The sequence below is a fragment of the Spea bombifrons genome, chromosome 3 (assembly GCF_027358695.1).
Source record: "Spea bombifrons isolate aSpeBom1 chromosome 3, aSpeBom1.2.pri, whole genome shotgun sequence".
NCBI lineage: Eukaryota > Metazoa > Chordata > Amphibia > Anura > Pelobatidae > Spea > Spea bombifrons.
The window spans coordinates 24,372,866-24,384,711 of NC_071089.1; the positions used below are offsets into that span (position 1 = coordinate 24,372,866).

Genomic DNA, 11,846 nt, shown 5'->3' on the forward strand with positions numbered 1-11,846 from the left:
AAAGGAGAATGAACCGTATTTCTTTCATTCATCGTTTACAGTTCATTCTCCTTTACGTTGTATGAATGAATGAAATATAGTTCATTCTCCTTTACGTTGTACTGTGTATGCACACCATATAACACAGTACAACATAAAGGAGAATGAACTGTATTTCACTCCTGAATCAACCCTGCTCATCCTATATATATCCTAGCGGACAATTTCTCTGCTTTTACCTGTCATGGTTCATCAGCATATTGACAACATCTTTGAAAAGATCAGGTTCCCTTGGAGAGAATCGGCCATCCCTTATCTGATCCATCGCCTGCCGTAGCTCAGGGATTCGATCGTAGTACTCCTTTGCATTGTACCTTATGGTAGATTAGAAAAATAGGATTATTGCAATTAAATCGTACAGTTCTGAATTAAAAATATGTCTGGTTTAATGAATTGATGCCAAATCTAATACAAACCCTTTCTTGTCCAGTGCTTCGACGTCTTCAACTCTCATGCCAAATATGAACAGGTTTTCCTCTCCGGGTTCCTCAGCCATTTCCACATTAGCCCCATCCATGGTCCCTATGGTGAGTGCTCCATTCAGCATAAACTTCATGTTGCCAGTGCCAGAAGCCTCTGTGCCCGCGGTGGATATTTGCTGAGACAAATCAGCTGCTGGAATAACTAGGAACACAACAGAGGGATATCCATTAGACATGGAACAACTGAATCCACAGAAAAGCATGAGAGCAAAGTCAAGTAGGCCAGGAAATGCTGTCCAGATAAAATGTATTCAAAACAGACACAGGAGAAGCAGAGTCCCTGAACAGGGATTCCCGTGTCACCCACTCAATACATATAGACATAAACAAGAGTCTCTTTCACACATGGGAGTACATTTCTAGATTGATATATCTAACATTCAACGCATGTATATGTTAAAACAGTCATTTAATTATTCTTTGTATAATTATATCAGAATTCAATGTTTAATAATATTCATAAATATGTCTGTATTTAAATATTTCTATTCTTTTCAGCTTGATAAAGCAAACTACAAGACCCTAAAGGCACATTTGAGCCCCTAGATTTTTAAAAAAAATATTTGAATGCCTATTGAGTCAATTTTGGGGGTGAGAGCTCTTTTTAGAAAGGCTCTTGGTTTCTTTGTTTTGGAGAAAACATATTTCCTATACAATAGATTCTCTCTTTTCCAAACTTTTCCTTTTAGTACCTTTTTCAGCTAGTGATACCCGGTAATTCTCCAAGTAGATGACTTTCAATCGGTCACCAACAACAGGATCATTATTTATGATGTTTCCAACAGAGGTGATCAGCTTGATTATCATTTTAGCCATGTGGTAACCAGGGGCTGCCTGTAAGGGCAACAGAGATGAGGTTAATTGAATACGGACACAACTTTTGGAAGACCAGGGGCAGTCTCTCTCCTTATAAATTCTCAATCACTGTAACATTTATATTGGAATTACCCTTCCGTGGCAGTTCTGGAGATTATTATAAGCGTACAACTCTTTGTATGTGAGAAGCAATGGTAACCAAAATGTTTGGCACCAAGGCATGAAGGTTGGATGCCAGTTTAGTTGATCATTTTACCTTTCCTCCAATCATAACCGTTCTTGGCACAAAGAGTTTGGATGGGTCCTTCTTGATTCCTGCAAGGTGAATATGTAGTTAAGACACATACAAGATATTTTACAATTATTTTGCTTTATCTTTAAGATTTTGTGTCTTGTGTTAACCAAGTACTTACTTCTAGTCCAAGTCTAGGTCTAAACTCCTTATTCTTTCCCATGAACCCTATTCTGAAATCAACTGTATTTTAATATGTACAATGTGGTTATTTTAACAAATCTCCATTAAAAGCATATACAGTCCCAGCAGGATTTCTGTGTTATTCTGGATACTCATTATCTGTCCATTCTTGACAACACTTACGGTTGTAGAGAGTAATGATATGTAAACAGTTTAGCAGCTGCCTTTTGTATTCGTGGATTCAGCTGCCAGAAGAACCAACTTAAGAACGGATTGTCCACCACTGCGAATACCTCGCTCTCTATTGTTGCAGAGTTGATTTTTTTTTTCCTTCTTCAAAAACAGACTAATTATAAGAGAAGAACATGAGGTTACAATTCAGAGACTGGAAGCTGGGAAGATGTCCCAGTAAGAGTTGATGCATGTAACTGGGATGTTAAGGCTCCCTAGGAATCCATTACTAGCAGCCAAATGATGGTCTTGCGACCAATATTATTGTCCCTTAAAACACAGCTAACCTTTCATGCATGCGTGAAGTTCAAGTACACGGTAATTTATTATTATTGAACCGTTGCTTAAGTTTTAAGTATTCAAACAGCAGATCATACATTTTTGTTCTTGCGTTCTAACCCTTTAAGACTAACATGCATCAGACTGTACAGGGTGAAAGAAAAGTGGTTCCTGGGTACTTCAACCCAACGCTTTATGGGTGTCCTCAATATTATATTATGTCTTTATTAAGCTCTTATTTGTAGGATTTGCACATTGTTAGAAAATCTGGAAACCGGGCAATGTCTTTCGGGGGAGGGGATCTGAGAATGTGTTGTTTTCTTGGTTACCATGTGATATAAGGTGTCTCAGTCATTTACTTTGTGCTGTTGGGTGAACGTGGTAATATTTTTGCTGAGGTTTGCTATATGATGGATCACTGCTTGTCATCAGATCATAACAACAGTCTCTTCTGGTAGATACCTGAAGTCATCACGAGCATACGCGCACGCATACACACGCACACACACGCACACACACGCACACACACATACACACGATAGCATGTTCAGCACGGCATGTACGGCTCCATACGTGCCTCACATCTTTTTCATTCTTAATAGAGGCATTCTTCTTCTTTATTATATGAATGGTTCATTTTACAGTAAATTTAATTTTATTAATATTATGTTTGTGTGCCCGACGCCCCATTTGTTACTACATAAAAAGTGAGTATTATCTTCTAAATATGGACCTGCATGCCTACAGAGTGTATATTTCATGTGTTACACAGAATGAACTGTCTCAGGCTCAAAAATAATAATGAAAACCCTTATTAGAACATAAAACACCTCGTTCGAAAGCAAATATGAGGGTCACTCACATTATTTAAATGATGGTCTGCAGATTTAATAAGCAATAAGAATATGTGGGATCAGCAATCTTCACTTCCAGGATTATGCCACCTTATTGTTATCCCTTCTGTTCATTCTCTTGTGGAAATAACAATAATGCAGGTTTTGACACCAACTTCACTGCGTTTTAGTGCCGTGGCGTGTATCTATATCCGATGCGGTCAAAACAGTTACATTTATTAGAAATCGAAATGCACGGGCAGAAGGTAATTTTATAAATATATTATATTATATAATATATTATGTTTTACACCAGACACATTGGTGGCATCTAAGGTGAGCTGATATATTTTCAGTCTACAAAGTTGCTTTCATTTTGTTCCTTTTGATTTTGAACCACAAAAGAATCAAAAATACTGTATGTATGTATGAATGTATGGATGTATGTATGTACACATACATGAATATAATTTACATATGATGATCGCAAAGGCTTGTTAGTCACTTGAACATTAAATGTCCCTAATTTAAAAGTTGTTTTGGAATAAAAACTTTCGGGACATGCTTAGGGAAATACCAAATAACAGACCCTGAACTCTTTCTCAAACAACCCATTATTGGAACGATTAAAACAGTCACATGGAAAATATCTTCTTTGAGAATCAAACACAGTGGTGGATGCAAAAAATCTAGTATAATTTCAACCTTTTTCTATAAATATCCTGTAGCTGGAGGCTACAATTACCAGTTGTGATACTGATTCTCTATGACTTTTTATCTAATGAAGCCCTTTCATGTATTGACGTTTGAGGTAGATGGTCCCTCTGTGTGATTATGACTGAGCCATTCTGTTTAACACAAGAAAGTGTGTTTGTCTAGTTGATTGGGCCAGGGAAACCGGGCTAAAACACACGACAAGTGTGCAGCTACTAGTAATAGTCGCTCATTCTCCTTTGGCGATATCTCGTTTTATATGAAATGTATTCTCCTAAATACTTGATATTTGTTTGGCTCTTGGCTCCACTCCTTTCAGGTTTACGGCATGGAACCAGTTCAGCCGGTTAGAGTGCCAGTGGCACAGGTGGGTGCTAGCAGGGCTCCATCCTGGATACCTGTGCATGCGCTGCAAGCACATTAGAACTGGCAGTGCTGCCAACAAGTAGACAAGAAGCAGCATTTCTGAGCCAAATTCCCTTTTTTTAATCTACTGTAAAAAAACAAAGTTGCATGGCTGTTGGAGTAGTAGGGAAAGCCATGTGGTTCTAACCACCATTTAAAACACTCTGCATATTGTTGCTTTCTGCATTAAAGTAGCGTTCCCATTTAATACACACCATTACACTCCTGGGAATGCTGCGGTTGGTCTTTTGTGGCTTTTTCATTTACTCGTTCATTTGGTGGTATAGTTTTCATGTTAGAGCATGTACAGCGAGATTTGGCAGATGCTTAAGATGGTTTCATGTGAGTGCAGGTAAGGACATACACATGAATGCTTTTCAGGTTCTAATTTATTCACATACTTTATGGATTTAGTCAATGTCATCCAAGATCATTTTATTTCGATCATTAATATCGCAGTAAACTGGTAAATGTGACATTTGACATATGATTCAAGTTCACTATTTTGATGTCACTTTTTTGGATCCATTACTAACCCTTTATATCAGTTTGGCACCCTGTTAATAATGTATATTTACTTCTGGTCTTAAGGTCACCATATTATTACTGATTATTAATTTATATCGCATCAGTACACCATGGATGATCCTGCTTAGACCATTCCTTTGTGTTAGTAGGGTGATCACTTTTTGCATGATTGTTGTGTGATATGCTACTTGTTTTTCCTGTTTGCCCGTTGTACAGTGCCGTGGAATATGATGGCGCTATATGAATCAAGAAGTGATAACCCCAAATTCATAAGAATGATGTGACTTCCAATGTAGATGGTATGACTAAGTCCAAGGGAACGTCTGTTCCAACAGAATTGGTCACATTCCAGATTATTTTGATTATATCTATATAATATATATCGGAGAAATAGGTTTTTGTACTTGATTATCAATAACCATGCCGTCTTCCCTGAGCGATTAGGGCAAATAAAGGATTGCTGCCTGTCTGTGCCTTGGGTGTTTGGAGGTGTTACGCCATCTATAGTTTAAAATTATAAAAATAACTTGAATATTTATCAAGTTTTGGATTCTGAAATGATTGTGGCTGGGATCACTCTGGCCCTAGGTAAATTTAGCTGGAAAACGGGTGCCATTTTTTATTTACCCGCTGAGATACAAGGTTATTGAAGGACGTCCAGGAGATATCCAAAGCAAAGCTATTCTCAGTTTATACGCTCCTAGTAACGTTTAATCACATCCACAACATCTAAAGTGTTCGTTCCAGGATTATCGCTTGGCCTTTTTCAGGCTTTTTTGGGTGTGGAGAGGTTAGGGTCGAGTATTAAAACCTTCCAGACATTAGGGTGTTGCAGCTTTTGTTTGACTACCCATTGAGTGACTGGTTCATGCTGAACTCCGGTTCCTTTGTAGAAAAAAAAACCCCTAATTCACACTTGAATTCGAGTAAACTAAATCTACAAAGAAGCTATTTCAGCATAGCCGGGAGATTTATTTTATCATTGTTTAATGTATATTGCACTAACTTACCAGATATTACATTAGATGAATGCTGTTGAATCTATAGCTTCCATGTTAGACCGTGTTTTCTAATAAGCATGTCATGAGCTGTGGGCTTAAAAGTGGCTGATTTTATGGGGGGGGGGTGTTGTACAAATCTTAGGGTTGTAATTACATTCCAGGCCTTGCTGCTGAATCAATAGAAACTTTGCAAATGTAGTTTTGGAATACCCATATTTTAGGTGTTTTATGATTATAAGGCTTATGGAACACTTCCTGTTAGATCGGTGGCATAGATGTGCGATTTAGAAATGTACAGCGCAAGATCAAATGTTCTTCTACCAATATGTAATTTAAATAAATAACATAACCCTGTGAAAGTATCTGTCGCCGTTGTTTGTGTTGTTCTTGCAAGTACTAGATTGGTAACAAAATGTAAACCTGTCTCCAGAATGTTCAGAAAGGTGGTCCTCAAAAACATGTATATTAACGAATAACGGGTGCAAGGAGGTTGAATGGAGGCATGCAAGGCTTTGGGGAAACCTCATCGGAATTACACTAAATGTTACAGAAATGGCACAGGAGCTTGTAGAGGCATCGGCCACCAAGGGTCTAAGAGATGGAAACCACCAAAGCACTATGTTAGATGACTCTTATAGTGGACCTCCTCCCCCACTACAAGAGCCAAGGGACTTGGCCATTTTGACTTGAAACTGATTTTGAACAACCACTTCCCCAGGACTTCAGGTCCACGATTCTAGCAGTAGCAGCACAATAGAGAGGGAGCTGAGATTCTAGTACCTGGACACTGCTATGTGTAACACTGGAGCATATAGGAACAGGAACCGGAACAGGACTGAAGCAATGAGCCTGAGAATGTTGGTGGCTTAAAAGGTACAGGTAGTAACTGGGTATACAGGTGTGCTCATGTTCTACCTTTTCAGCTTAGAATATGGTAACTGCTTTAGTTGAAAGTGATTTTGAGTCATGATGCAGTATCTGATAAATTAATATATATATATAAAAATATATATATATATATATATATATATATAAATATATATATATATATATATATATATATACATGTTATGCATATTTTTAGTGAATCACCTTTATATGCTAGATCTGGTGATTTGAACAACCTCTCTATCACAAAATACTCTTGAAAACATTTTGATATAGTAACTAGTAACAATAATTCAAAAACAAACTGGCACAGGGAGATAAGCTCACCCAGAACATAAGCTTGCTGGGCGCATGGAGCAGACCCTGGGATTTATGTGTCATGTCATATAGTGTACACAAGGTGGCGCTCTATCACTCTTATGAATGGTAGTGGGACAGAGACGGTTTTATTGCTACAGAGAATGAAAGCGTAAAATAGATGTCCCGACAACAATAAAATTTAAAGGAAGGCTCCAATGCTCCAACCATGCAGCTCCAGGTCTGCTTACCGATTCATTCATGAAGATTAAGTACAAGTTTTTTTGGGTTTTTTTTTTTTGGAAAAAATAGAAATCTGAAAAAATAAACTATTCACTTATAAATAAATTACGTTTAAATAAATACCATTTACTGAACGGATATGGTGATAATGCATAACCCCATCACTATATACTAAAGCAACTCACACAGAAGACAATTATACATTTAACTATTTATTAATGACTAATTCTAAGGAATCTAAATATCTAATACAATCCACAAGAGATTGTTATTTCACTAGAACTGATGTTATTATTCCCTCTAACCAGGGGAGCCAAGCTTTGGTTGCCGCAGTCCAAAGAAGAGAAGCCTCTCAGATTCTTCAGGTCTAGTAGCGGCCTTGGTTGTTGTTGGTGGAGTAACGGTCTTACGCAAGATGTCATCAGCGAGGCAGAGGTTGGATCTCTGAAGTCCAGGTGGTGCGAGGTTATTATACAAAAGGCAATTTATGGCCCCTTCTGATGGTGGTTGGGAGATGAATGGTTCCTGCAACGGCTCTGCTTCCTTTCCTACGCTCACAATATCTTCCTCTGCATTATTTACATCATTCCTGTTGACAGCCAGCTCTTTTTGGATGGTAATGAGAGTATTCCAGGTGGTATTCTGCTCTTCTCGTAACTTTTCATACTCGATTACAACGCTCTGAGCCCTTTCATTAGAGATGTTTAATTCTGATTTTAGATGTTCAATCATCTCCTCAGAGGCCTTGTGTTCCTCCTTCAATTCGTTGTAATCTTTGGTTATAGCTAGGCTGTATGAAGCTAGGTCTAAAAATGCTTCTGGTCCTGTCCCCATTTGCGTCACCACCATCTGTACCTCCACTGTCTGCGATTCCAGCAGCGTCTCTATGTTCTTTCCAGATTGAATCTCCTTTCTATATCTCTCAAGCTCCTCCATGTTTGCTTCCAATTCTCTCTGTTGTTCTTCAATGCGCTGCTGTTGTTCCTGCAGTTGGGAAGTCAGTTGGTCGACTTCCCTCTTTAAAGATTCTGGGTCAAGAGCAGGACCATCCTGCTCTCCCACATCAAAATACAACTTTTCCAGAAAACATTTGCTGCTTTTCAGCTCCTTTCTGCATCGTGGGCACGATACTTTGGGGCTAGTGCAGAACCACTGCATGATGCACTTTTGATGGAAAGTGTGCCCGCAACAAATCGCTGCCACGTCACAACTATTATCTAAGTAGTCCATGCAAATACTGCATGTTGCCCAAAGGGGCATGGCTGCAGCTTTTTGTAATCTCTCTCTAGTCACGTTATTCACCTCTATTCACCTCTACACTGCGAAGAAAAATGTGCACACGGAACTCTTGGATCCCTGCTATGACTGTTTCATGTTTCTGATGTCATAGAGCAGCCATGACTGAGAAAGTTTAACCTCTAAACTGCTAATCAGTGAGTGTTTATGTGATTGAGATGGCATTTAAGGATTCTGTTTAAAAACATGATGGATATTATATTGCTTTAAAGTGTGTCTGTTGTTGCAAAAATGACAAAGTTACATTGTTTTGTAGAGCAAGTCATTAACCCCTTAATGACTTGGAAATTTTTACAATTTTGCTGTGTCTTTTGACCATTTTCCTCCTTTTTATTTAGTGTACACACAGTATATATATCTATCAAATGTTCATGGAAAACAAGTACATTTCTAGTTGTGTTAAGGAACACGCTCACCAGGTTTGGGCCCTGATACAACCTCGAATGCACAACACATGACATATTACACTGTGTCATGATTTAGCATAAATTGTTGCTTGATGTCTTTAGATGCCCCTGGTGGCTGGATCTGGAATTGCAAGTAATGAAGCTTCAGGCAATGACCCCAGAAAGAAGGAAATTGTAGTCACAGGAGCTGTTGGCTTGATAAATGAGTCTCGCATGCAATGTTACTAAATGATGGAACATCCACATTGTGTATTTGTTTAGTAAATATATGTTGCTAGCTTTCAGTTTATGCAATAATGTTGTATATTAATGGTTCTGGTAGATCTAAACATAGTACTGTAAATATGTACATTATTGGTGATATATAACTAAAAGATTATAATAATAGTTACACCACTCATTGCATGCTGCACATGTACATTGGAATATATAACATCCAGCTTCCAATATCGTTTAAAAGTGTATAAACCTCAGTTTTGGTAATATTTTCTGGAAATCAATAAACTTGTGTGCATTTACTTTTGGTGATTGCAATTGCCTCCATTAACGGGTACATTCATGGAATAAAGAGGTAAGTTACTTCTTTATGTGTATGATTTCCAGGAGGAGACGGGGTTCGTTGGGGTTGTGATGCATGACACCGCGGCTGTAGTGTGGGACAGGTTGAGATTTGAATGGGGGGGGACTTGTGCACTCATAAAAGGCATTGGGAAATAGAGATGGTAGGTTTCTCAAATATGTGCCCATGAGTTTAACATCTGATTCAATATTCGCTGCAGTTCTTTATGAATACAAGCGTAGGGTCTTTTTGAAGTATTATGTATTTTGGCCACAATTTCATACTGAGCACGGTCCATTCTTGTCATTTTCTCCCCTTTAGGTGAAGGTTTTAGGATTATATATTATTGTCACTCAGCAACTCCAAATAATAATAATGTGTGTTGGAATAAAAGATAATTATTTTTCAAGGACTGTATTTGAGTCAACATTATTATAAAATATTTATTATAGTTGTAGATTTTGGCTGCATCCAACATAAATATTTCATCTTCCTCCAGAGACCCCATTATTGTTTCTTAATTGTCTCCATTAGAAGGAATCGTTACCATTCTAGGATGCCAGTTGACGTCTCTAAGGTATCTTTTTTGAAATATTATTGGTATAAGTTTATTGTTTTTGAGGAATCATTGTTACCTCTACAGCACATAGTCCTCTCTGACCAGCGCTTGTAGAATGCTACGTGTGGAAGGATACTCCAAAGTATACGTTTTGCAGATTTACAGCCTGGCGCAGGCAGAAGCTTCTGTTGTGAGATAACCAGCATTGAGGCATGGGGAACACGAGAACCTGACAGGTATTTGCAAGTTGCGTTATCAAAGTGAGGTAACAGAACGTGACCTATGGTGTAAAGGTAAGTTTTATCCAAGATATAACATTAATAAACTGCTTATTTAAAAAAATCTCCATTGGTATAATATTCTAATTATCCCCACATGGCTGTCTAGAAAGGTACCAGCAGCCCCAGATGTGTCCTTTGGCCAGATCAGTGATATATGATTGCATATATCTAGGCAAAGTGAGTAAGAACAATATCTGGACTCACCTCACCCCTAGAGATTACTTTACAAGCAAATGTAATCTTATAAATTGGTGGGACTGAATACAATTTAAGAACCAGCATATGACCCTCAAGAGTGCTCAGTTTGGGCCAAAACTCTAATCCCAATGCCGTAACCTTCACACACACTTCTTTCAGATACAATTACCAGTACCCTGCTGCTATCCGAACACAAAGAACAAGGGACAGGGGCTTGGCTTGTTATATGTTTATTAAGTATTGGAAACTTAGGGGAATGAGTGGCACAAAGGGGGAACACAATATGTGTATCTCTGGAGTCTCATTTACATTGGTATCTGTTGTTTTGATCTCAATCAATTCTTCAATTCACAGGTATTGCTATCAAATGACCATTCTTGGTAGTTCACACATTCCCTCACTATTTCATTCAATATTTGTATTTATATAAACATCTATGCAAATGTTTACAGGTGTCTACCAACATTCCCTTGTGCTATACCTTATAGAAAGTTTAGCAACCCCCCCCCCGGGAAGTGAGGACATTTTGAATATCCACCCACAGACAATATTTCCTTCCTGATATATTGCATGTCATGACATATGTCGTAAACTAACCACGGAAACTACCAGTATGGGTATGGGTGAAAGGGTTTGACCACCTATACCTATAGGGCTCTATAGGCCACTTATAGAATATTAATGTGTATCACTCCACCTTTTTTTCCAATGAAGTTCCAGAGCAGATATTATTAGAAATGTTATTATTTATGTGGTGTCTGTAGGACAGGGCTCTAGAACCCTTTTCCTAGCGCACCATTTATATCAAAACACTAAATGGATCTTAATCATGTTTGATATTTTCTATAGCGACTGATGTATGTCCAAAAGACCTCTATGCTCCATCTCTTTACACAATCTGCTTGAATTGAAAATTCCTCAAAACTTTAAACAGAAATATTAATATTATGTATTAGTGTTAAGTTTGCTAAAATGTTTCCTGCGTCTGATATTTAAAGGAAAAAAATAAAACAGACCAGATATCACACGCGTTAAACCCCTGCCATGTTTTCGAGACAATGCGACTAAACTGCGCTTTGATGTTTTGGCCTTGTATGTAAGGAACCATTGCGATGAGCAGAGAAATGGCAAACATATCCCCTTGATGGCATTGAAGATGGTAAGTGTATGTAAATATAGATTTCCCAACTGTTGGACTTGAAGTATGTATTTGTTCCTTTAGTTGGTATCTGAGGGATATTTACTCTTTATTCCAGACAGCCTCAAGATGCCCATCTGATCTTCATGGGACAACTTTTAATATCATGTGTTTACTAACCATACAGATCCTTGGTGTTCTCAGGGATCTGGAACCATTTCCTATACTGATGTGCAT

The 11,846-nt window shown here is 38.0% G+C and overlaps 1 protein-coding gene across 1 annotated transcript; it reads right to left on the bottom strand.

Annotated features, from left to right (window-relative positions):
• Positions 1-214: 214 nt before the first annotated feature.
• LOC128483931 (glycogen phosphorylase, brain form-like) lies at positions 215-1,989 on the bottom strand. Its single transcript, XM_053460252.1, has 5 exons — positions 1,936-1,989; positions 1,594-1,652; positions 1,214-1,355; positions 456-663; positions 215-353 (listed from the first exon to the last, which is right to left on the bottom strand). The coding sequence occupies exons 2-5, from the start codon at positions 1,606-1,608 to the stop codon at positions 215-217; spliced, it is 504 nt and encodes a 167-aa protein (XP_053316227.1). The 5' UTR covers positions 1,609-1,652; positions 1,936-1,989.
• Between the last annotated feature and the right edge of the window lie 9,857 nt (positions 1,990-11,846).

Bases quoted from the DNA above. Each gene is read 5' to 3' on its own strand.
- LOC128483931 (XM_053460252.1), bottom strand. The intron at 664-1,213 runs GTACTAAAAGGA...TTGTGTTCCTAG, and splicing joins GGTATCACTAGCTGAAAAAG to TTATTCCAGCAGCTGATTTG. The intron at 354-455 runs GTTTGTATTAGA...ATCTACCATAAG, and splicing joins GAAGCACTGGACAAGAAAGG to GTACAATGCAAAGGAGTACT.